Here is a 26,920-nt window from a genome sequence, read left to right as displayed (position 1 = left end):
TTCAGCTCATCGGGACGCAAACACAAACAACCTCTTGTCTCATATTTAAATAATATGACAACAATATTTGCAGCTTGGTAGGTCAGTGGTCAGTGCAAGCTCCTCTTTATTAATCGCTGATGAACATTTATTATTCCAGATGGAACATTAACTTTTGTTGTTGGCTCATTAGAAAACCTGCGACCTGTCAGGAAGCCGCCTGAAAATATTTTAATCCGCTTTTTAAAAACCACAGAATGTTAAAATACCAAACGAACGAATGAAACTATTGAATTTAAATTGATCAAATCGCAAGTCTTTTTTTCATAATTAACGTCTTATAACTGATCCAATACAAAAGTCATTCTTAATCACTAATAATGCCATAAATTACAGCTCCTTTGTAAAAGGTGACTTTTTGGAAAGTGTTTCCAAAATATTGGAATCCGCCTTCAAAACCCCAAACATTCAATGATAAACTATAAACGGACCATTCTGCAGAAAGACCAGCGAGCCTGTGTGGAAACAGTTATCAAAAATAAACAGCCAATCAATAAATCAATAAATGTCCAGTGTTTCTTTGCTTTATTTGAAAATGACAGAATAAGTTAAGAACATGCAGCAGAGTCAAAAACCAACGAGGAAGAAACACACAACGAGGACGAGCGGGGGGGGGGTCTTTTTGGGGGGGTCATTAATCCTCCTCCCATCCCTCCATCCTTCTTTCCTTCTTTTCACGCTGAGAGGAGGAGGACGTCTGTGTCAGTGTTCGTTTCTCTCCAGGAAAGAGAAGAAGAAGAAAAAGACCTCCCACTTCATTCATGCACATGGTCATAATAATCAATAATCAATAATCAGTGGTGGACAGAAGAGTTTAAATACACAGAGAGGATTTTTATCATCAGACGCATCAACAGTCAGAAAGCAGACAGGAAGTGGTTTCTCCTTTGACACACAGAGTGAGAGTCACCGAACAAAGATCCTTAAAAGCATACTCGGGATCAATGAAGAACTCGATTAGTCGATTAATCGATACGTTTCTCAAGTGATGAATCAGTCATTTGATTTTTTTTTTAAAGTGAAAATCTTTTCAGGTCCCGTGGTTCCGGCCTACAGATGTTGAACGTTTCCAGTGTTTCTTTTTTTTGGGGGGGGGGGCTCAGGGTCGGGACCTGGGGTAAATGAGATCATTGAAATAATCAGCAGCTCATCTGTATCAAACAAAGTGACGATGCTGACGGCAGCAACAAGGTGTTATTGATCAGCGATCAGATCTCAACACGCGTTGTACTGAGAGCAGGTGAGCTGGTCTGTGGTCAGTGTTCCAGTCGACACATCCAAACCAGCAAGTGATAATAAAGCTGCTTGTTGTGGTTAAAAATGAGAAATGCTGTGTTATTAAAGCACTTAAAATCAGCCAGGGTCTTAAACACACAATCAAGAATTTTATATTTGTATCTTTACTACAAACTGCTCTGTATCCTCTTTACTGTCTTCTCTGTAATCGGGCCCTGAGTAGTGTCTACAGGCAATCAGGCATTTTTACTGTTTTATTACATTTTACAAATTAAATGATTAATCCACACATTAATCGATAATATTAATAATCATTATCTGCAGCTATAGATCGCTCACATCAGTGATTCCAAGCAGGAGTATTTGTGCTTCAGAGGGAACATGGAAAGTTTGTGGAGCAGCTCAGATCATTTGTAATAATAGAAATTATAATTTGGTGAAAAAAAACAACAACAAAAAAAAAAACAGACATAATTTATATGTATTGACAAGCTGTGTGTGAAAGCTCCGGGAAACCAGTGAGTAAGTAAGAGGAAAAGTTAAACAGATAAAATAATGATAAGTGGTTGACAGGTCCGAGCACGAGAATTCCCAAACCTGCGGGACAAAGAGACCAGTTCAGATCATGTGTCTGCTGCAAAACCATGTCATCGCCATGTCGTCCGGTTTCTAATCGGTTCAGACAGGATGGAGGGAATCGCGGTGGACTGCTGGTTTCCAGTGTCGCAGGTTAAATCTGAGCAGCTCAACCAAGCACTGAAGCCTCCTGCTCCGATTGTTTCATGTGAACAGGTTTTAGCCGAAGGTCGGTCTTAAACCGTCCGGAGGTTTGATTAAAATCAAAAACAACAAACCGGATTTTGTGCAGCAGAAAGGTTTTTTCCTTCTTCTTCCTTTTTGTTGTTAATAATCTGAAGCTGAAACCGCTCCATCAGTAAGTTAATGTCTTTAATATCATCATTTAACTTTCAGCAGTGGGAGTTTACCTAAGAGAGTACATGATCAATATATTTTGTATTAATAAATGATTAGTTATTGATTTACTTCATGCACCCGATTTCAAACATCTTTTTGCATCTGAAGGAGTTGGCTGATGGAGTAAAGTCACTGCCGAGCTGAGTTAGTCGGCTATTTGAATTTCTACCTATAGAGTTTGTCTTCGGACTCCTTCAGTGGACTGTTCCAGTTCTCCTGATTCACCTCGGATTAAGACAGTTCCCTGTTTAAATCAGAATGAGGAGACACATGTGGGACCAAAACTGATGATCAGTCAGTGAACATCAATATCTGTACTTGTTTTTCATCCTTCACCAAAATATCAAAAAATGGACAAAATTCAAGTAAAAATACCATGAAAGTTAACTCCACCATCCAAAAGACAAAAAAAAAAAAGATTTTCACTTGTGTTATAATGTCAACAAGCTAATCTGATAAAAACAGACTGAAAGTAGAAACGACAGAAAACAGAGACGAGCGTGGACCGAACGCTGGGAAGCTGATCAGAAATCCGCCCGGATACAGACGACACACAGAGCGGTGGGAAAAACTGTGCTTGAGTCATTTGGGTGAACTGACCCTTTAAATAAGACGCCTTTTCATCTATGTTCCTCAATCCGAGGGCCGCGACACCTCACGAGGTCAGCCGAGAGGCAGACGGGGTCGTGGGAGGTATAAATCCTCATCAAATCTCTGATCAAATACATTAGTTATAATCTTCATAATCCAAAGCTGAATTTGTTTCTGCAAACATCTGCTCCTTCCTCAGCGGCACCATGGCAACCACGTCATCGTCCTTACCAGATGACCTTTGACCTCTACAAGACAAAACCCATCCTGCTGAATCAAGCCTCAAACAGGACAGATAACAACCTCTGGATCATTAAACATTAAACTAAGATTTTTCTTCCTTCACCTTAGATAAGGGGTTCCAAAAATGGGGGCTGGGACCCCCCAGGGGGGTTACGGGATAAATCTGAGGGGTCTCAAGGTGATTGACAAGACAGGAAATAATACCATCAACATGCTGCTCAAACCGTTAGGTCTTTCAGATTTTTCTCTTACTATATCGGATGGTAGTGTGAGAGGAAAACACGAGTGTTTCTGGTGGACCTGCCCGTAGCTCTGAGACCAGTTTAAAGGGTCCTGTGGATTCACTGTTGGAAAGCTTAGAGGTGAGACCAGTCTGATCACCAGCATCTATACCTGCCTGACCTGAAGGTCGAGCTGCAGCCACTCAGGTTAGAGTCTCTCACTGAATATGGGAAGCTTTTGATCCCTGAGTTTGGTCTTTAAGGCAACAGGTGTATCACCCTGGAACACTGAGCCTGGGGAGAAGTGTTGTCTGAAGGATAAACTCAGGGAACAAATTCTGCCGTGCCTCCTAAAGGGCAGAAAATAAATGAGAGGGTTTAAATAATTAGCAGCTTGCTAATCGTGCAGAGCTACGAATTTAAAACAAACGCATCAAAGCTCATCAAACCGCCAGAAACCACAAAGTGCCGCTCCACGATGACGAGGTGCAGGGAGACAATTTCCAGAAGGAGATGGTGAGAAAGATCCGGGGATCACTGACTCACTGATCAGTGATCAGCCGTTACCTCAACACAAACTCTCTGAACGGGTGAGCGGGTCTGTGATCTGTGTTTCACGCTGTAAGTACACCCACTGCAACACTGCACTTACACACGAGTGTAAGAAATGTTTCTGTGCAGCTCAGTATCACCGGGTAGTTACCTCCAGTTCAAATGTCCAGCACCAGCACAGGACGTAGTGGACTATAAGAGAGAAGGTCTGACTTTCATTCAGCAGACCAGAGCCCGAGAGTTCACACAGCTGCAGTTAGTCTTTGTTTCATTAAGCGTAACCGCCATCCTTACCTAGCGTTAACAAAAAGTTGTACTTGCCCTAACCCTAAAGGCCGGTGTGTCTTCGAAACCTGAGAGCAAACCCCACGAAAACCAGTGTGAGAAGTGTCTGTTGCGTTCGGCGCAACAGCAGCTGTGGATAAAACAGCCTGAGCGACTAAACGCTGATGAAGAGAGGAAACCATCAGGTCTGTGAGGAGCCGTGAGGAGACTGGAACCTTCCTCACATCAACACATGGAACCAACAGAAACGTGAGGTTCCATCACGTTCTCCACACGGTTTCCCAGAGTCTGAGCTTCGACTGCAGCTCTTTTAGTGACCTGGTCTCGCCGCGTCCTCTTCTTCTGTGGCGGTTTAACGGCAGCGACCGGAGAATCGGCTCCACCAGCTGTCGATCAGCTCACGTTCACACAGCAGCAGTGGAGCGAAGCGAGACTGGACTCAGGTTTTATCTGGAACATTTTCTGAAAATTAATTTGAAATGTTCACTACATCTGGATGAACCCTGGCTGTGTATTTGTCGCAGGCTGCATATATCTGATCTCTGAGCAGTTCAGCCAAAGAGTGACTCTCCCTACTCAGATTTGAGACGCCTGTGGAAGAGAAACTATCCTGTGCCTGACAACAAGATGCAAATATTGGACAAAAAGCCATAAAAATCAACATGATTGTCACTGAAATGTTTTTTTTTTTCTTATTTATCATCTTGTTAAATATCTCATTAGCCCTTGTGACCCGTCGGGGGTCTGGACTTCCAGGTTGGGAACCACTGACATAAAGGAAACACTAAATTATAAGCTGCAGAATCCACCTGCATGAACAAACCTCCTGGATTCTGGACTTATTGATGATCCTGGTCTGATCTGAGGATAATGTGTTTAAGTAATTCAGTAATCGGCCTGTTGAGATCCTGACTCTTAAAAACATGAACTTTAGCTGTTTGTGACTCAGTGTGTAAAAGGAGAAAACAGACCTGGGATCAGAGTTTACATGTCTGTTTGTGTCCTGGTTTGATCACAGTGCAGGAGTTCAGAAACCAGCAGACCAGCAGCAGTCGATCCGGTTCAGCATCATCACAGTCAGACAGGAAGTCCAGGACGGCTGCATGCAGAGAGTCAGAGTCCAAACAAGATGTGCAGTGCGTACTACGAGGTGTTGAGGAGCGGTCTGGGATAGACCCCCTGGTAGTAGGAGGCCTCCAGAGGCTCCATGGTCCTCCCCCCGAGGCCGGACGCCCCGCCAGTGCTGTAGGAGGAGTACTGCAGCGCCTCGTAGGCCTTCAGGTCCAGTTTGTGCTGCTGCTCTGAGGACGACATTAAGTTGTTGATGGAGAATGGATGGTTGAAGGAGTAGTGAGGATCTCCTTTGATGTGCAGCTGGGACTCATGCGCCATGGAGTGGGGGGGCAATGTCAGGGGTGACAGGAGCTGGGAGCCGGACACCTTCAGGTCCGATGCCCCGCCAACACCTCCCCGCAGGTCCAGGCCAGGAGGCGAAGCTGCCTGGCTGGAGGAGGGTAGGGAGGAGTCCAGGAGTCCTGGAGGTTTTATGGAGTCCCCGGCAGGAGATGATCCTCCTCCCCCGCCTCCTCCCCCCTGCTCCTTCCTCCCGTCTGATTTCGCTGACATCTTCTTCTCACACTTGAACCTCTTCTGGCGACGCAGGTAGCAGCCGTTCTCGAACATGTTCCCAGAGTCTGGGTGCAGGGTCCAGTACGAGCCCTTCCCCGGTTTGTCCGGCGAGCGCGAAACCTTGACAAAGCAGTCGTTGAAGGACAGCGAGTGCCGAATGGAGTTCTGCCAGCGCTGCTGGTTCTGCCGGTAGTATGGGAACAGGTCCATGATCCACTGGTAGATCTCGCTCAGAGTCAGCATCTTGCTGGGCGCCTGCTGGATCGCCATGGTGATTAGCGAGATGTAGGAGTAGGGCGGTTTGGCATGCGGGTAGCTCCGTCTGAAAGCCTTGTTGTCACGGGCTCGGTTCAGTCCACCGCCACCGTATGCCATACCAGGGCTCATGGTGGGACTCATGCCCCCATATGGGTTTAGGCCCATGGAGGCCTGCTGGGCCGACACCGAGCTCATACTGGATGGGCTCAGGGCCCCACCCATTGAGGCCACGCCCCCGCCCAGACCCGACATGGCTGCTGGAGTCGGACCACCCATCCCCCCCACTGGTGTGGGACTCAGACCGGTCCCGCCATATGACATGTTGAAGGAGCCCGACGTGGTCCCGCTGCCTGACATGTAGCCAGACATGGAGCCCATCCCAAGACCAGAACCCATCCCACCGCCTGCCATTGGAGAGTACACCTGCAGAGAGACCAGAACCAGTTAGAAACTGTTAAACCAGAACCAATTAGACCTGACCCAGAAACAATTAGGTCAGAACCACAACCACTTTCATCCAGAACCAGTTAGACCAGAACCCATCCCACCGCCCGCCATTGGAGAGTACACCTGCAGAGAGACCAGAGACTGTTAGAATCAGTTAGAGATGGACCAAAATCACTTTGACCAGATTTTAGCTAAAAGCAGAACCAGTTAGACCAGAACCAGTTAGACACGAACCCATCACACCGCCCACCATTGCAAAGAACACCTGCAGAGAGACCAAAACCAGAACTAGTTAGACCAGTTGGAGCAGAACCAGTTAGACCTGTTTAGAGCAAGTTAAAGCAGGACCAGAACTTCTTAGGCCAGAGCTGAACAATGTCAAAACAAATTAGACCAGACCAGTGAGTCCAAGCAGAGCAAGTTGAATCAGATCACAGAATTAGTCATAACCAGTTAAGGAACCAGATAGACCAAGTCAGATATTTAAACTAGACCATTTAGAGCAGATCAGAACAATTTAGAGTAGAACCAGAACCATTTGTACCTGGTCTGGTCTGGTCTAATTGGTTAGACAGTTCCAAAAACCAGTATCACATACACCAAAGCAGACTTTAGACCAGACCAAAGATAGGTAGTCCAGATTAAAAACAGTTAGAACAGACCCAGTTAGAACCAGAATCAGTGAAACCAGAACCTATCCAACTATCCACCATTGGAGAGTAGATCTAAAGAGAGTACCAGTTAGACCAAAACCAGAGCAAGTTAGACCAGGCCAGAGCGGAACCAGAAGTTAGAGCAGGACCATTAAGACCAGTTTAGAACCAGTTGGGCAAGACGAAAAGTAATCAGACTAGACCAGGCCCAGTTTGACCAAATTAGAGAAAGTTAGACAAGGCCACTTAGACCACCGCCAGTTAGATCAGATCAGTTAAATCAGATGTCTAATTGTTTCTGGTTCTGGAGCAGTCTAACCAATTAGACCAAAGTTTAGACCAGACCAAAGACATTTAGTCCAGATTAAAAACAATTAGACCAAACCCAGAACCAGTTAGACAAAAAAAGAGACAGTTGGACCAGTTTCACCAGGACATCCTAATGTGTTTTCTTTCTCACATAAATGGGAATAAAACCAGTCAGACCAATATCATTCTGAATTGATTTAAACTGGTCTGGTCTTTAAACTGGTGAGGTTGTTGTTGTTTATTTGTCAGAAATGGTTCAGTTTTTGTCTGTGCAGTTTGATGCTGATGGATTTTAGTTTTTATTTGTTCTTTCAGGTTTGTCTTTTTACCTCTGACCTCTGACCTGTGATTACAGACTCCAGAAGGTGTGGACTGAAAGCACCATTACAGCTGACAGTGAGTTATCAAACTGATAAAGTCATATTTTATACATTTATTTATTTATGTATTTGTTTATTGATTAAGCAGATCTGATTGATTGATTGATTGATTGATCAGTAAAAGAGCACGACAACAACTTCAAACCTCAGGATCAATATTTCCTTCATGATCATGGATCAATATTTGACTACACACAGTAGAATTCGTATTATTTCAGCTGTGAGTGAAATGTGGTGCAGCAACACGTTTACATCCTGAAAACATGTCACATTTAACATGTCACAGACACAGATTGATCATCACCGATAGAAATCCCCGTCAACACCAAGAGTTAATACTTGATCCTTTATATTAAGTTATTTATGAAGGTTTTGTGCTCAGTCAAATAATTTTTAAGGAGTAAAAACACAGTAAAATTCACCAAGGATGTCCTGATGAAACTGGTCCAAAACAGCCCCAGGTCTTCGTGGCCTGGATTCACCAGATATTGGAAACTTTCCTTTGAGAGTCTGGTCCGTGTTGACATGATTGCATCACATCATCTCTGCAGATTTGTCAGCGTCACATTCACGCTGTCATTCTCCTGTTCTACCACATCCCAAAGGTGTTCTACTGGATCCAGATCTGGTGACTGGGGAGGCCCCTGAAGTTCACTCAACTCATTGTCATGTTCATGAAACCAGTTTGAGACGACTTTTGCTTTGTGACATGGTACATTATGCCGCTGTCATTCAAACCATGATTGATTGGTATTAAGGGGCCTAAAGTGGAGCCAAGAAAAAATCCCCCACACCATTAGACCACCAGGCAGGTTGGGTCCATGGATTCATGCTGTTGTTGCCTAATTCTGACCATACAGTCTGCTACCTCAGCAGAAATCCAGATTCATCAGACCAGGCTACGTCTTTCCAGTCTTCAACTGTCCACTGTTGGTGAGTCTGTGTCCACTGTAGCCTCATATTTCTGTTCTTGGCTGACGGGACTGTAACCAGACATGGTCGTCTGCTGTTGTAGTTCCTCCACCCCCTGACCTGTATCTGCAGGATTTTATGCAGCGAACTGCTGCCGCATGATCGGCTGACTGGATCATGGCCTGAAGATGCAGGTATACAGGTGTTCCTAATAAAGTGTTCGCTGAGTGTAAATAATATATTCTAATAATCATTTTGTGGAAATGATGGTGTTTGGTGTTGCAATAATGAGAACACACCATTTAAAATAAATCCTTTAAATAACAGATGAAGTCAGAATTAAAGGAGTAAATTTTAATTTTAATCCTTATAATTTACACAATTTGAAACATCTGATAATTATCTAACAATGATCAATTAAAGGTGAGTTTTTAAATGAACATAACTGAAGAATGAAGCAAATTTGACAGGGTTCATGAGTTTCCCTCTAATTATCAGTCGAAGTTGTTATTAAATGATCACAAGAAACTTCTCCTAAACTAATCCTGAATTTACCCTGAAAACACATGAACTAACTTAATTACAATATCATGGCCTGTTTAAAGGCTCTAAGTTAACAAGTGGCTTTAATATATTTGGTACATTTTAATGTGTTGCTGTAACCCATGGAAAATAATTTCATATAATGTCATTTATTATCCCTTTAAAATCCCGTTTAAAATAAATGAATTACAACAGGATTAACGGGTAAATTAATTACATTTTAAGGTAAAAACAAAATGGCTTGAAAGAAGTGACTTTGGTTACTTTAATCTTCACCCCTTCAATTCAACATGTTTTCACATTTCATCACTTTCATCGCACAGTGACCAAACATCAGCTGCTGTCTGAGGATGATTTAGTAGCTGATCTGAAACCAGCAGAGACAAAAAGCAACACCCGCATTAACACTAACACGGTCTCGAATCCCCCGTTTGATGCTGAACTCAGCTCAGATCAAAGAGCAGGACTCTGATCACGAATCTGGTTCCTCTTCTAAATAAGTGGACCGAAGAGACAGAGACACAGACACTGCACGGAGACAGGTGGAAAGACAAGTGGACTGATAGACAGGTGGGCAGACGGACTGGTGGGCAGTCAGACGGGTGGACAGACAGACAACATCCTTTATTCTGAATTTATTTTTATTTTGACTTTTGAGTCTTTCTGCCGTCGGTCACGACAGGTCACTAACCGTCTAAAAAAATCACATTTAATCTTTAGAATGAACACATTCTGTTTTATGTACAGTAATTAGACTTCACACATTTATTTAATGATTAGATCAAATATTCATCTCTCAGACCCTTTGACACCTGCTCGCTGGTTTTTGACTCACAGACTTTTATTCAAATTTAAACAATAAAACATGCACATTACAATTTAAACCGTTACATTAGCAGATCAATAATATATAATAGAATTGTATTTGATAAAACTGATTCTCCAATATATGATTAACATAAAATTTCATATGAAATATTTTTAGTTAACTAATTGTGTTTGACTGCACTAACCAATAATATATAGAATGTGTATAAAGAAATGCTTTATACTTTAGTGCGGCCGCTGTGAGAAATAATCTATATAAGCATTAGTATCAAATTCTTAATCAATTATCTTTAACAGAATTAAGAGTTGCTCTTTGTTAATCGGGTCATTTTCCTATTGCTGTTCTAAATAATGTCACTTAATCATGTGTAAAGGTGGAAAAAAAACGTGATGAAAAAAGGTTTTTCTTGACTCCACCTGTCAGACACAATTTAGATGTATAACTTCCCCAGTGTCGCTGAAGTTGTGGCGCTTTTCTTTGCGTTTCTCTCGTTTCTCTGCCGCTCGGACAGAACAGAAGTCAGTCGACGGGCTGGACCCGTGCGGATCTGTCTAATCTGTTTCTGTGAGATGACCCGGACTAAATCTTGAACGGGACCAGAATACGTGTTAAAATGTGGTTATGTCTGAAATCAGTCAGATGAATCCTGTTAATTCAGATCCCTCTTCTCTCCTCCTTTCCCGCCCTCCCCTTTTTCTTTCCCTTCTTTCACTTCCTTTCCTCTTTTTTGCTTTCTGGGGATTATTTTACAACTCAGTAGCAAATTTCACTCAGACTTTCAGCGGAGCCGCAGTTTAACCCCGTGTTTTGACGAGAGAAAATCCCTGCGGGGGAAATGAAACGCGACGGTAACAAACGAAAGGCTCGATCGCTCCTTGTTGCGCCGAACCGCTGCTCCATAAACCCAAATGATATTGAAATACCTCGGCCTCCCAGACAACCCAGCGTTTGTGTCCATGAGCCCAGCTGATAGTAAAATTGTCGTTTCAACGCTGCGAGTTTCGTTTTTTTTTTTTTTTTGTTGAAGTTTCGAAACACAAACAGAACAAATCAACAGTTTGTTTAGAAAGTCTGAGCAACCTGCAGCTTCCGAGGACATTTTGATCATTTTTATTGTCAAACATTGAATCGATTTCTCAGCTGAACATTTAGACCATTCATTCAAATGAATGGCAGCGTCCTGTTGCGGCCGCGAAGGCCTTCGCGAGCCTGCGATTCAGACGCGTTTGGCCTCAAAACGAACTTTTAGTCGCAGACATTCACACACATCGTATCGGCCTCATTTCTCACAATAACTTGGGTGAAAACTAAACGACGCCCTGTTTTCTGCCTCCGGTCAGAAACCGATGCGAAGTTCAACTGATTAAACTGGAAAACTTTCAGAGAATTTTCCTGTTCAATTTGAGATTTACCAGGACCTGATCCGGAGCGGTCTGACCCGGGTCCTACACCCTCACAGTGACGGTAAAAGCAGCGGTAAAACGGGCTGAGAGTGACCGACCTCCTCGCTGTAGTATCCGCTCCAGTCCGGAGCTTCGTGCCCTTCCATCTTCACCGTGCCCAGCATGACGGGAGCCCGCAGCCGGAACACGGATCCTGCAGGTCCCGTTCCCGGTCTCCCGGTCCCGTCCCCGGTCTGTGTGTGTGAATCCTGGTCCAGGTGTAACTGTTGCGAGCCGAGCCGAGCCGGGCCAGGCCAGGAGGAGCAGAGAGAGGTAGAGTGTTAGTGAGGAGGAGGAGGAGGAGGAGGACGAGGTGATGGTGACCTGCGGACTGATGTGATCCTCCTCCTCTTGCAGGTCCAGCCCTCCGGATCTCATCTCCTCCTCCATCACACACAGAGCTCATTCCTTCACACACTGGATACGAAAGCCATTTATTATCAAGGGGGAATCCATTAATGGAGAATGATCGATTTTGTATTGGAAATAACTCAGTATGGAGAAAGTGAGACGGGACTGTAGGGAGACCGGCGTCACGAGTCCACGTCCCCCTTCCCTCAACACATTTGTCCATGAAGTCACTATGAAAGTAAATCCCTTAATGAATTGACGGGTTGTGGATGATGTGCTGAAGGTGTTTTAAGACTGTAGAGGACAACATTACATTTCCGGTTGAGGGGCCAACTCGGGGCTTCACAACACATTTCCTAATGGATAAATTATTGGTTCATATTTGTTGAGTGTTTTTACCGGACCGTCTGCGGGTTTAAGGGCTTTTGGGCTAAAACCCAAAGGGATGAAATCCATTCTGAATTTTTACTTGACTGAAAAATTAAGGTCACTTAAGTCATAAATCCACGTGAGCATGAGATGTGCTGAAAGTTCTACAAAAAGCTAGCAAGTGGTCTTTGAGTTAAGAATGATATTTCACTACGAAAGTGAATCCCTGACATTTCTTACTCTAACGTACACTAATAATGGTTTCGTTATTTCATGTCGGATGAATGTTTTTAACGGGAAATTCCACCTCATTCCCTGTCTTTTTCCAGAGCTTTGAACCAAGGTTAAGAAAGCTCTGGAAACAGAAAGTAAGTGGACCTTGGCTTAGGAGTTTTTATCAAACCAGCGTACTGTGATATATCCAGGATTTTTGTTGGATTATCAGCACATTTTAAGTGGGTTTAAGGAGAAAAAAAAACAAATGACATCAAAATCATCAGTTCATTTTAAATGAAGGCAACTTTAATTTTTAATTAAATTCATTTCAAGGAGTTTTAGAGCATTAAGACCCTTAAATCTTGGACATAATCTATTGAAACGCTTTAATAGATTGTAATGCATTAAGTTATCTATTAATGAACCCCTGAAATTGTCCCTAAGGTCCCCTGAGACATAAGGGACAGGGCCCGAGGTCCTTTGAGGTACAAATGAAGGTACCTGTAGTACAGTTTCAGGTTTTTTTACTTGACTGAATGCATTTCAGACACAGACAGTATCCATCCCTCCATTTTCTATAGCAAACTTAAATTTTTTGTGGTTGTTAGTTGTTGTAAATACGTTTGTCATTAGCTCCAAGACATTAAATGTTTAAAAACATTATTTATTGAAATATCAAAAAGCACATTTTAGTTATTTTGTTGAGGTTTGGGACACAAAAGGACACTGTTCACTAAGTGTCCTGCAAAACCTCAGTACCTTTACAAATCAGGCTGAAATTTGGCAAAGACTTTTTCATTTAAATCTGTTTAGACTCATTGTGAAAACCGACAAAGTAAAAATTTGAGTGTCTTTTTATTTCATTTTATTTTTTAAATGTGTGTATTCAGTTTCCTATGTATTCATGGACCTGAATAAATTCAGTAGCTTCTGCTGAAGTGTCTTCTTCAGTTTAAGCCATGAACCAGGGTTCTGTGATGTTCCATGAGAAATTATTACGCTTTAAGCAGAAGGATGTAAAATAAAACTGAAATAGACCGGCAGGTGAAGAACTGATTGATTCTTGGAGTTTGTCTTGTTGACAGTTCAAAACCTGCTTCTTTATTTATCCGATTCTGTGACTGTTTAGAGGTAATGGCCTGCAGCTGTATTATTATCATTCATATCTGTATTGTTGCTATTAGTTGGTTTCATTGGTGTCCTTTCATGTTAAAGGTTCATGAACTGGCTTTCATACACTTCATTAATGATCAGACATGTGGCGACCCTGTTTCACACATGAATATAACTGGTCACAGATCAGTTTATGGTCTGTTTACTGGTTTTTATTCCGGCTTTTATTCTGGTTGACTGGTTCCAGTCTGACGGTTTAAAGCTGTTAATGAACGAGAAACAGAGCGGAACGACTGATCACTGTTCACCATTATCACACTGGATTAACTGGATGAGCCACTGGATTAAAGGGCACTTACACTGAAAACCTGTGAGGAGACAAAGAGGAGGACAAGGACCAGGAGGAGAAAAGGAGCAACGTAAAATAGCTTTATTTATGCTGCTTTTTCCAACAACCGTTAGAAAATAATTTAGGCAGAGAGACGAAGAAACGAGAAAAAAGAGCCAAGAACAAGCTTAATATTTAAAACCCAGTTGAGTTCTGCAGAGTTTTGGTCCAATTGGGCTTGGATTAAAAGCCGTACTGCAGAGTTCTGGATCCACTTTGACCAATCTCTGTCTCTCCGGAATAGGTCCAGTTTGATCAGTCCCTGGCCTGGAGGACTCACCTGTTTTCCCTCCATGTGGACAGAAGGACACACGGACTCTGAACAAACCTGGACTGAGCTGAACTGTGTTACAGTAGCTGTGTTTGTATGTTTCAAGGTAAGCGGGACTGAAATCACAGAGGTTCATGAAATCCTTCATCGTGGTGTATCTGTAGATGTGAGGTTTTCACCTGACGGAGATGATATCTTTGTACGGCGTAGACGTGAAGTTTTCCGTTTGCGATTCAGGACCAGAGCCTGAGGGGGAGGATGTTCAGGGTTTTGGTGTGACTCACTTGGACTATAAATTCTGCACCCGTCACACTAAAAGCTCCTCAGTGATAATTATCCTGTTACAGCAGAGACAGACTCGCCTGTCTCCTGTCCATGACCTGCAGCAGACAGGGAGTGAGGTCTTGAGGATGTGACACTGAGGCAGGTGGAGTCTGAATGTGAACTTGGACCTGGGCCCCCACAGCTCCACGGCATGAAATAATGAGACTGCCCTGTAAAAAACCAGCAGCTAATAATGACCCACACTTAGGTTTTGTTGTCAGACGGCCTCTGGCGGCTGCAGTGATCATGACGGAGCAGACCTTCACCGCACGTTTGTTATTGTTACCGTGACGATGGAAGTCCTCCCGGTCGTATCGGAGGGTCGGGACAAACGACCCGTGTGGTCGTTCAGGTTGGAAATAATGGACCTAAGCTGAACGAGTGTCATCGCATCCACTCTGGTGCCATCCCAATGTAACTCTTTTTTTTCATCAAGATTTCCATCGTTCAGCACTATCTTGTCAGGTATCGTGCCCCCCCCCCGACAGAAACTGTTTCACAATGATATGACAGGGGTGTTGTCTCGAACAAGGACAGTTAATCGATAGATTCTGATCGGTTCTGATCGATCTGATCTGATTATGACTTTAGTAAGAGCGTCACGTATGTAAACTGTAGACATGAGTTACTGCAGGATCATCACGTCAGAACAGGATGTGATTTAACACACACACACACACAGTGTGTGGGTGTGTGTGTTACACCCTGTTATTAAGTCATGTTGATGGCTTTGTTTCTCCCCTGAACTCTTCAACTGTTCAACAGTTCAACTATCTACACACACACACACACACACACACACACACACACGCACACGCACGCACGCACGCACACACACACACACACACACACACACACACACACTGTGAGTTATTTCCCAGCTTCCTCTGCTGTCAGTCATTATTGTTCAGTCCAGAGGAGAGTGAGTTTACCTGAAGGTCAAACACTGATGGTTGAAGTTTCTCACCTGAAGATCAGGGTTGGATCAGGTGACCTCTGACCTCCAGTCTCACCTGAACAAAACAAAAAAAAAATACACACACACACACACACTGCACTTCAGGCTGGTTTCAGGAGGATAATCCTCTCAGTATCGGCACAGCTTCGCAGGGACATCACACCCCATTAAACCAAACATATAAAATAACACAATGAAAACATATGGACGGGTTGAACGGGCGCTCTGGTGTCCAGGTTGACGTTTCCATTTGAATACCTGGACACCAGTTTTTTCCAGATTGTGGCACCAGAACACTGCGGGCTGCAGTGTCTTAATGAGGTCTTTGAGACACTGGTCTGTAATGAGACCTGCAGCTCTGTTGAATCTGGTCTAACTCTGTTACACTGCAGTGGCGTTGGGAGTCGGGCTGTTCTACACACTGATGAGGACCATTTCGTGACCCCGGTCTGAAGCAGCGCCCGGTGTGGACCAGGACCAGTGTAAATCACAGGTATGAACCCGTCAATGTGTCGAAAAAGATGTAAAATCTTAATTTGTCAAACTGAATCGAAGTGAAGTTGAAGCGCCTCTTGTTTCCTGTGCTTCTGTTCTTCTTGTGCTCTGCTCTATTTAAAAGAGTTTAATAAACAGACTGTGAGAAATGTCCCAACAAAGAAAACCGTGCTCCGATGAAACAACTGATGAAACATGGCTCTGACTCTTGGATTCATCGACGTGGCTCGGCTGTGTTGTCAGGCGGATGCTGCCACCTGCTGGAACGATGATGAAGATGAAGGAGGTCTGCTGCTGCTGGTTCCCCCTCGGGTTGTTATTGAGGTAAAGTACAGAAGTCGAGGACCGGAATTTACTCGGTCTCTGCTGCTCTCAGATCTCGTTTCGATGTTTCTCTCTCACTAATTCCTCGGTATTAAGATCCAACGCTTCATCTCATTTTAAGAGTGTCGATAGACTGATTTACAGAAACTCTGCCCATCGGTGCTGAACACATTTTACAGCTCGTACTGAGGAAAAAAATGTTTGCAACAGACGCAGATTCAGATTCTCTTTGTTGCTGTGACTGTAGCTGTGTGTCAGTCTGAATTCTGCCTCAGAGATTCATCTCTCCGGACACACTGATATAAACTTTTAATCATCCCTCTGGGAGCCGCACAGACGGAGGTGGGGTCCCTGGTCACGGTCTTCTCTCCGTATCCAGCGGTTTATCAGACGACTACACAACCCACAATCCACCTGTGAGCTGAGAGACGTCAGACTGCAGGACGAGACGGTAAGAGGTCAGTGTGGTCTGCTGCCACATAACGGAATCAGATCCGACAGAAACACAACGCCGAGGCTATACACCCCGGTCCTGCCGTCCTGTCGGTTTATGACTCGTTTATACAACAAACACGTCAGAAGTCCAGAGTCCAGTCCACATCAGAGCAGATCCATCACAACTGTGATGTCAGCGGGTTTAATAATGAATCAATCCGAGCTCATTACTGTTTCAAATTATTTCTCCTCCGTTGGAGCTGATTAGTGTTTAATGAAGTGTGATGAGTTTTCACACAGAGAGAGAAACAACAGAACAAACTACAGTGTCAGTGTAAAGCAGTTGTAGGCCAACAAATGAACCCTCCGACAAGAATAGCTGAAGTTTTCTCTTTGTAGTTTACATTAAATCTTTGACCCAAAATCCATAACACTGCTTTGGGTAATAATGAAACACAAAGCTTGTGTAAATCCCAGTAAACGTGGCTTTTTTTAATGCGATCTCAAACACGAACAGGTGCAGTCTGACGGAAACGCAGCTGATAAAGAAAAAATCTAAGGCAACGACGCTGATTCAACCGGAAATGAAACAGGTCAGTGTTTACTGAGTGTGGATTATCTATCAGTTACATTTCACGTCTCCCAGTGTGACACAAAAAAGACGTTTGTGTATTTGAGTCCTCACATACTGGAGGGAAAATGACCTCTGTCCTCAGAAATATTAAAAAATACCCAAATAAATGTTATGTTACTATGTAACATCATCGAATTCATGAAATTCATCACATTGTTAAAAGATAAATCAGTGGATCACAACTTTTTTGTCTTGCGACCCCTTCAGTGTCTAGTTTGAGCTCCATGTTTCAATCTCTGAGATGTTTTCAGTTTTTTCCTGCTCTAAACTTTCATCACGTTTCATTTCAACTGTTCAAATGATCAATATTTCACTTCCAAACACTGAAAACAGATCAGTGAATCGGAGCTGTGCTTCTTCTTCTGTCTTCTCCCGTGAATCATCCGATGACCTCTCAGGTTCACCTGGTGACCCTCTGGAGGGGCCCGACCCCCAGGTTGGGAACCAGTGGACTGAACTCTCTCCCTGTCTGTGACGTAGCTAAAAGCAGCTCCACCAGTAAAACGCTGCCGAAGCCTCCGTGACTCAGGATCAATGATCTGAGAATCAGAGACCAGTCACAGGAGACAGGTCCCTGCACAATGAAGTACTTTTACTGTGATACTGGGACTACAGGAGGTACTTTTACTGTGATACTGGAACTACAGGAAGTACTTTTACTGTGATACTGGAACTACAGGAAGTACTTTTACTGTGATTATTGAACTACAGGAAGTACTTTTACTGTGATACTGTGACTACAGGAGGTACTTTTACTGTGATACTGGAACTACAGGAAGTACTTTACTGTGACACTGGAACTACATGAAGTACTTTTACTGTGATACTGGAACTACAGAAAGTACTCTTACTGTGATTATTGAACTACAGGAAGTACTTTTACTGTGATACTGTGACTACAGGAGGTACTTTTACTGTGATACTGGAACTACAGGAAGTACTTTACTGTGACACTGGAACTACATGAAGTACTTTTACTGTGATACTGTAACTACAGGAAGTACTTTTACTGTGATACTGGAACTACAGGAAGTACTTTTACTGTGACACTGGAACTACAGGAAGTACTTTTACTGTGATACCGGAACTACAGGAAGTACTTTTACTGTGACACTGGAACTACAGGAAGTACTTTCACTGTGATACTGTAACTACAGACAGTACTTTTACTGTGATACTGGAACTACGTGAAGCTGAAAATACTTCCGTATGCTATAGATAGATAGATTGATAGATAGAACAAAAAACTTTATTATCAAAGATGACAGGAACAGCAGACATAACTGAGGGTTTTGATTATTTTAAATAATGGCTAGAAACATTGTCAAACACAGACATTTTTTCTATTTGTGTATCTACCAACATGTAATGACCTGATATTGACTGATATTGATCTATTGATCCATCAGACTTTACAGATCATCACATTTACAGTACACCATTATGTGATGGTCTGTGTGTGTCTGTGGTTTGTGTTAACATCTCCATGGAAACCAAATCTGTTGCTTTCTGTGGCGTCGCAGCAGAAACTGTCCTCCCACTCGGCAGGCTGTCTGACTGCGTGTGTGTGTGTGTGTGTGTGAACATGTATTACTCATGTTGTGGGGACATTCATTTCTCCGCCGTCACATGTGGGGACTCACCTCTCCTCTGCGAACAATTGGCCGGAGAGTCCCCACAATGGGAATCAGTGAACTGTAGTTTTCAGACCTAGTTTAAGGACGAGCCGGTTTTCATGAAGTCAGTGCAATGTCCCTTTAAGTGATGGACACAAGTGTGTATGAGTGTGTGGATGTGTGTGTGTGTGTGAGTGTGTATTTCTGTAACACTCCCCCTCCACCCCTGCTGTCAAAGCCCCTCAGGATGGTTTGACTGATGGGCTCGCCGCCCCAGAATGACGACTGCCGTGCTCGACCGCTGCTACTCCCAGGTGGTTAGCACTGACAAGCAAGATGGCTTTCCTGGCTGGCGCTCTGGACACCTTCACCGACCAACGCACCAAGATGTCAGCAAAGGAGGTTCTGGAAACAATAGCTGCAACGTTTCTCCTTATGTCTCAGGCCTTCGCCATAAATGGCAGCCGCTCTATGCGAGCTACTCAGGTGGGTCAGAGGCACCTCTGGCTGGATCTATCCACCCTGAAGGAGAATGAATGACGCCGGCTGCTGAATCTGCTACTTTCCACTGAGTCGCTCTTTGGCCTGGAGTTCCAGCGGATTACTGACCAGCCGGAGGTCAGTTATCTGCCAGAGGAGATTACAGATCTGCCTTCGGTGTTGGCTCAGGGTGAGAGATTGAGAGAGCTGGGCCTGCCAGCTGTGTTGATCTCCACTATCCAGAACACCTCCAGGGTTTATGGGTCATGTTGGCGTATGTTTGCTGACCGGTGTGAGAGCAGGGCCATCAACCCACATACGTGTCGTCTGCAAAGCATTCCGAAGTTACTGCAAGGGGGGGTTAACAGAGGTCGCGCAACATCCACCTTGTGGGTGTTCACAGCAGCGATTTCGCCTGGCCATGATGGTTGGGACCATTTCGTGGCCAGGAGCCACGTACTGGTCAAACACTTTCCGCACAGGGTCCACACAGCGAGGCCCACTGCCGGTCATCTTGTTCCCCAGTTGGACCTGCAGACGGTGTTAGATGGTTTCACAGGCCCACCTTTTGAGACACTGGAGCAGCAGGGCCTGGAATTGGTGGCGATTAAGACTGTGCTCCTGCTGCCGCTTGCCTCTGGTAAGAGGGCTGGGGATCTCGGTGCTCTGTCGGTGCATCCCTCCTGCATGTGTCACCGAGGACAGGGGCGTGGTGGAACTGCAAGCTAACCCATCCTTTCAGCCCAAGGTCATCACTTCCTCCTTCAGTCATTCGGTTGAAGGCATTTGTTCCCCACCTCACAGTAGCGAGGAGGAGAAGCGCCTACACACTATTTGCCCTGTGTGGGCGCTGTGCTGCTATGTGGACCACACGGAGGGCCTGAGGAAGTCTAGTCAGTTGTTTTGTTTGCTATGGCACGTGGGCTCAGGGGGCACCACTGTCTGCTCAGCGGATCGCTCATTGGATTTGCAATCCAATCTGCCGAAGCATGAGCCCATGGCTCGTACCCCCCCCAGTGGGCCTCAGGGCACATTCCAATAGGGTGGTCACGGCTTTTTTGGGGATGTGTCAGTGGATGATATCTGCTTGGCTGTGTCCTGGTCTTCCACTTTCGCCTTTGTACATTCATACCTGAGAGACAGGACTGCTGGTTCGGTGTCTCATTTGGTGCTTGGGGCGCCTTCTGAGGCAGGTTGACGCCACGGAGCTACTGTCTTCGCCTAATGTGGTAGCTATGTGTCCTTGGGACCCTTAGGTGGGTGGTGCCCAAACTGGGACTAGGCTAATTTTTTGTTTTTTTTCTCTTACCAAGCCAGGTGCTGGCCTTTAGGGGTCCAGGCTGGGGTCCAGGTGGGACTTTATCAATCCCTAGCAGCCTTCGCCTTCGGTGTCAACCAACAGTGAAGCCTGTTAGAGGGCAGAGCACGTATGAAACAGAAATAGAAGGTAATGGACATAACTCTAGTTCTATGAGTACGTGACTAGCCCTCTAGCTGCAGGCCCAGCTGGCCCCCTTTTTGGTGTACGCTGCTGAGTTCCAAAGGGCTAAGATGTGCTGGGGTTTTATAGGGTACTGCAGTGTGCGGTCGCTACCCCCTGATTCGGGCAGTGAGTGCAAAGATCTGTCTCAGGGCACTGAGGCGGAGCCTCTAACGGCTTAACCAATAGCGAAGCCCGTTAGAGGGCGATGCACGTACTCATAGAAATGACATTATATCCAGTAACCACTATTTTTTCCCAAAAGCTGCGGTACTGTTGAACTCAGACATCTCTTCAATCTGACGAGACCGATGTGCTGCCATCATTGAGCATGTGCAATATTTACTTATGTAAATTTGCGCGACTGGTTATGTGCAATATTTCGACACCAAACGCACGTCATTCGACACCCTAATACACCATCCCTTCAGGTCTGTCACGCTGCACCTTATACTGCATTTTTTCTGCTGAATGCTTTTGCAACCTTGTTAGTTGTATTTTATTTTTATTCTTAGTTGTATTTTACGCTTTATATCGCTTATATTTTGTATCTCTGTTGCTTAGATTCTCTACATTTTATCTCTGAGATTTTATATTTCTATCTCATTCCTGTCTTATTTATTCTTTGTGAATAGTCTTAAATAAAATGCACCATTTGAGGTTGATGCAATTGAAATTTCGTTGTGCTTTCACAATGACAATAAAGTTCTTGAATCTTGAATCATTTATTACATCGCCAGCTGTCCAACAGCTGCTCATCATCAGGGAGGTGACCTTCACTCGGCTGACTGCAGATCAGGTAATGAATCGGCTGCAGGTCGACTCTGTGATGAGATGGAACATAAATCCTCAGATTTCATCAGAGAAAAGCTTTTATCATCAACATTATCGATCAGATTCACTGATTCAGTCCATCACTGCAGATTATAGACCATCATCATCATCCTGCAGCTTTACAGAGACTTTAAAGTCCTGATGGAGAGGAGGAGGAAATCTTCCTCACCTCCATCCGTTAGGGTTATTGATCAGGACGCCTGGTTATCGGTTGTGCACTCAGCTGTCAGTTTATTAGGAACAGCAGCTCAACCTGAGTCAGTCTGGTTCCACAGTCCTGTGAGAATCCTCCTTCACGAAGCTTCCGATGTTCAGTTTGTGTTCAAAGTGTCTGCGTTATGTTGACAGGTGTTCCTGTTATTTTGTCCACTGCATTCAAGTCAATGAGGACAGACCAAACAACAGAAACACCTCCGTGTGTAACGCACTACAGTTCAACAGCAGCACAAACTGCAGCCTCCAAACTGGTCACACAGGTGAATCAACACTTCTGAGACACTTTGAACACAAACTGAACATCGGAAGCTTCATGAAGGAGGATTTTCACAGGACTGTGGGACCAGACTGACTCAGGTTGAGCTGCTGTTCCTAATAAACTGACAGCTGAGTGTAGATTGAACAGATTTCACGTAGAGAACTCTTCAGAGTTTATTAATCATTGACGAAGAAGAGGCATTTCATTGTCTAAATAATCTTCATCTTATGTTAAAGATCAGAGGACCCGTTTACTGCGGTACTTGTAGTCTCAATCGCAACAGCTGTTGGACAAGTGTGAACATAAAAACCAGGTAAAATTCAGTTTAATCTAATAATAATGATGATAACCTGCTCTAAAACTCTGTATTTTTTCTGAAGTCAGTAAAAAACAAAAAAGGGAAACTTTACCTCAATGATGATTGATGATTGGTTTTTGTTATAATAAACACTGAATCACTCAATAATAAATGAATAAAGCTAAAGTTTACACTGTGTAGAAACACGATCAGACTTGCTGATCCTGGATCAATTTGGGATCAGTTCATTAGCGATGGTGTCGGGATTAACTGTCCTAAATTTGCTCTGATGAACATTGTCTCGCTTACTGCTGGTTCATTTATTAATAACATCATAAATTAATGGATCTACGGCAACGACACTATGACAATAATACACTTCCTCAGTTTCTCATTATAACAAGAAAGTTTCTCCTTTTCATGTTTAAACAAGATTTTTTATGTTATAATGTCATGTTTTCTCATTATCACAAAATACCAAATTATTCCACAACATATCACTTGATCTCGTTATCTTGTTTTTAGTGGACACAAACAAAACGAAAGCAACCGACATACATGAAAACTCCCTGCGACATGTCTACAACATCCTCGTGTTACATGTTCATCAATCATGTTAGAGGACAATTGGTGTCTCTTCAGGAGATGATGGAAGTTTCTTGTTACAACAACAAATCAACTCTTCATGTTCTAGCCAGAAAGGTTTTGTCTTAACGAGGTACTTTTGTTTTATAAAATAACAAGATGAAGGTATTTGTCGTTATAGCCTGAAAACTTTGGGATCATGTAATAACGAGAAAAATGACAAAATAACATAAAAAAACATCTTATTAGGATATGAAACGGATCTTGTAAAAACAAGAAAAAAAATTTCTCTTTATAACTAGAAAGTGAGAATGTACTTTTGTCGCGACACACAGAAAATATGTTTGTGTGAAGAAGTGTGTGAGAATTTAACACATTTTGTAGGAGACAGGGTTACATTCCTGGAACCAACCAACCAAACAGGAATTAATTAGTTACAGGAAATAATAACTTTTACTGTTTGTGAAGTCATTTGTGTGTGTGTGTAAATTCAGACCTGGAAATCTTGTCTCCTTAAAAATTTCTTTCCTGAAGTGAGAATATTTCTTTTCTTTCTATTTCAACTCAGCTTGTTTTATCTTTAATTTTTCTTGATTCTGCTTCTTTTACAGTGTGAGCGAATGGAAAACAGCAAAAAAAAAAAAAAACCCAATAAAAACATGAGTTGTAGATTTACTGGGAATGAACCAGCCACATTTACTCTACATTCACTGAGGTCAAAGGTCAAGAACACCAAAGCAAAGTAGCAGTGCATGCTGGTCCAAATCCACCTGTATGACTCAGAGCAGGGGGTGGGGCGACAGCTGACACACCTGAAGAAGAAACAGCTTCAATGTGACATCATCACAATCATGTGTTCATTTTGTTGAAAACATCACATCCTGCTTCATATTTCACTACGTTAACTACAACTATTTATTTTTTAATCCTCGTCAGGTTGTTATATTTGTCTTGTTTCAGTTTATTTCTTTAAAAATCATCTTGCAGAGAGAAAATCATCACAGTCAGAGTTCAAGATTTATGTTTCAGTCAAAGCTACAGTACATCTTTATCACTGTGTGTTAAAGCAGATACAACAAGGCTGGATGAACCTCTGGGGCTAAAATGAGTTGTAGCCCCCTGAATAATTAAGACCAAAGTACCGTCCAAAGGTTTTAGACACTTTAGATTCTTCTCCATCATCAGTCCCATCAGGAAGCATCTGATTGGTCCCAGATTCATCCAGCAGCAGGACAACGAGTCCAAACACGCAGCCTTCGGGATCACATGAGGAGACAGGAGACACTGAGACAGACTAAATCCACAGAAGAACCGTGGCAGGTTCTCCAAGGTGCTGGAACAACCTACCTGCCGAGAACCTGAAAAACTGTGTGCAGGTGCACCGAGGAGACCTGGTGCTGGTTTAAAGGCAAAGGGGGGGGGGGGGGGTCACAGCAAATACTGATCTGATTTAGGTTTCTTCTCTTTACTGCACTTTGGATGAAGTTCACTGAAAAATAAAAACTTTTCATGGCTTTATTTTGAAAGAAAATCCTGACTTCACTTTTAGTGGCTAAACCTTGTGAAAAGTGCTATAGATTGACTTAGGAACGGGCACCATGTGAGCACAGTATGAACCGAACGAATAAAGGTTAGAAGACTAGATTTTGATGCAGGTCCCCTCCACAAGATCAAGGCAGCAGGAACCACCGTTGGTCCCTTATTATTTCAGCTTCAGTGCTGCATATCAAGAGAAAACTGCCAACTATGTCAGCCAACATGGATTTTTATTCTCTGCAATTTTACTTTCATAGAAACAATCTGACACCTGATGGCTGATCTGGAAAACGATCAGCAGGATGGGAGGTTAAGGCCGGACACGCAGGGTTCCCTGGAGGTCCACATAGACGGTCAAATTAGAGTTTCGGCAGCCACGTGGTCCACCGCCAGGGTCTGTGTGACATAAATTACTTTCACCTATGTGTAGACGTCCACGTGACTACGTGACCAGACTGCAGGACTACCCCTCTGAGCTCAAAGACACATCATATGTAAACTGACCCATGTGATCCGTCCATGAATAGGGTTGCGTTCTGATTGTTCCACTTGGATCCGGTTCCTGGTTGGCTGCCTCTTTACTGTGGAAAACAGCCAGGTAACGTCAGCAGCTTCTCCAGTTTAAACGAAGACCTCAGTGGCGGTAGATTACACCAGCAGTAGCCGATTAATGTTAATTAATGTGAAACTTTAGTCTGCTGGTTATTGGGGTCTCTCCAAGCCGCTGACTGGACTCTGTCAAAGATGGTTTGAGAGTGAAAAGACACATCACTCTATAACATCTCTCTATGACCGGCAGTGACCTTTGTTTTTGTAGTTCAACAGAGTGGAGACTCTTCTCCAGAGAAACGATCAGCTGATCGCAGCTCGTTAAATACAGGAGAGTCCCACTTTAACTTTTTAATGCATCAGATCAATATCTGGAACTCACTAAGCTCAAAGTTCTGGATCAGGAGCGCCAGTATCCGAGTCTAGTAATTTGTGAAGAATCAGGTGTAAAAGTCAGTTTGTTCCAGCTGTTCTTTCAGTGTGTCACGACAATCAATATCAATCAGTAATCAATATTTCAAATCTTCTGCTGCTCAGCTCATGTTCAGGCTCAGGTTGGAGCTACAGGTCGTCAGCATTAATTAGGCTTCACTAATGTTAATTTAGTAGCTCCCACTAAAAACTGAAGGATTTCTGTCTTCTGGTCCAACAGCTGATGACAGAGCTTTATTTACAACTGACAACTGATGAAAGAAACTTAATGAGATTCAATAAGGGATTCAAGTGGATTCAGATTCAATAAAGTGCTACTGAACTCCAGCACTATCCATGTTTGGTCCATGATGTCATACATGTTTGGCTGTGGACATCCCTGTGGACCCTCATGGACCTCGACAGATGATGGGACAAACGTCTCCTGTCTCATGTGGATGCAAAAAGTCAAACTTGAGCTGCAGTGGGACTACAGCATAAAAAACACAGCCTGATCCTTTAAACCGTGGAGGTGTCAATGGGATTCAGACTACATCCTGGAGCTGTAGTGTGACCTGCGGGGACAGGTCCTGTTCCTGTGCTCTAAGTCCAGGTCCAGGCTGAGTCTGCAGCTCTTCAGTGCCCTGCTGTAGCAGTCCAGGCAGGACACGGGCTCCTCTGAGGCCTAAATGTCCATACAGTCCTCCAGTGAGTCAGAGTCCCTTCAACCCAGCACGAATGTCCACCTGGACCGTTCACGTCTGCCCACGAACAACATCCTATATCACCAACTGACCAAGTCCCGCAGACTCGTACAGACACCGACTCCGAACGTAAACCTCGAGCTTCAGCAGGACTACAACATAAAAAAGACAGTCTGGTCCTTTAAATCTTGGAGGTGTCAGCGGGATTGGGACTACACCCCGGTGCTGGTGTTTGGAGGGGACGGGTGGTGGTCCTGTTCTCCAGGTCCTGCTCCCGACCCTCCTGCTGGTCCTGGTCCAGGCTGAGTCTGCGGCTCTTCAGGGCCGTGCTGTAGTAGTCCAGGTAGTCCAGGGGCTCCTCGGGGGCCTCCATCCAGCGCAGGCACAGGATCCTCTGGAAGGAGCGGCGGAAGTTGTCGGACAGGAAGCCGTAGAGCAGCGGGTTGGCGCAGCTGTTGGCGTAACCGAGGACGACGGCCAGCTGGCTGAGGGTGGGGTCGTGACGCTGCAGGAAGACCCCCACCAGCTGC

General features: G+C 44.0%; 2 protein-coding genes across 4 annotated transcripts in view; both read right to left on the bottom strand.

Annotated features, from left to right (window-relative positions):
• Window positions 1-5,285: 5,285 nt before the first annotated feature.
• foxa1 (forkhead box A1) lies at window positions 5,286-11,669 on the bottom strand. Its single transcript, XM_040137843.1, has 2 exons — window positions 11,604-11,669; window positions 5,286-6,452 (listed from the first exon to the last, which is right to left on the bottom strand). Exons 1-2 carry the CDS (start codon window positions 11,667-11,669, stop codon window positions 5,286-5,288), a joined length of 1,233 nt encoding a protein of 410 aa, XP_039993777.1.
• A 12,229-nt stretch (window positions 11,670-23,898) lies between these two features.
• The window catches only part of sstr1a (somatostatin receptor 1a), a 3,897-nt gene continuing 875 nt past the window's right edge, over window positions 23,899-26,920 (bottom strand). Inside the window, exons 1-3 of one of the 3 annotated variants that reach the window (XM_040136319.1) lie at window positions 25,231-26,920; window positions 24,333-24,444; window positions 23,899-24,002 (exon numbers count right to left, since the gene is read on the bottom strand). The exon at window positions 25,231-26,920 is cut by the window's right edge and continues 875 nt beyond it. In XM_040136319.1, coding sequence (XP_039992253.1) covers window positions 26,572-26,920 — 349 coding nt within the window. In that variant the 3' untranslated portion in view covers window positions 23,899-24,002; window positions 24,333-24,444; window positions 25,231-26,571. Of the gene's footprint in view, window positions 24,003-24,332; window positions 24,445-24,654; window positions 25,123-25,230 lie in introns of those variants that run through there. The other 2 variants (XM_040136321.1, XM_040136320.1) reach the window with 2 other exon arrangements.

This window comes from Xiphias gladius, chromosome 10 (genome assembly GCF_016859285.1).
Source record: "Xiphias gladius isolate SHS-SW01 ecotype Sanya breed wild chromosome 10, ASM1685928v1, whole genome shotgun sequence".
In the NCBI taxonomy this organism is placed as follows: domain Eukaryota; kingdom Metazoa; phylum Chordata; class Actinopteri; order Istiophoriformes; family Xiphiidae; genus Xiphias; species Xiphias gladius.
This window is presented reverse-complemented; position numbering and strand designations above follow the sequence as displayed.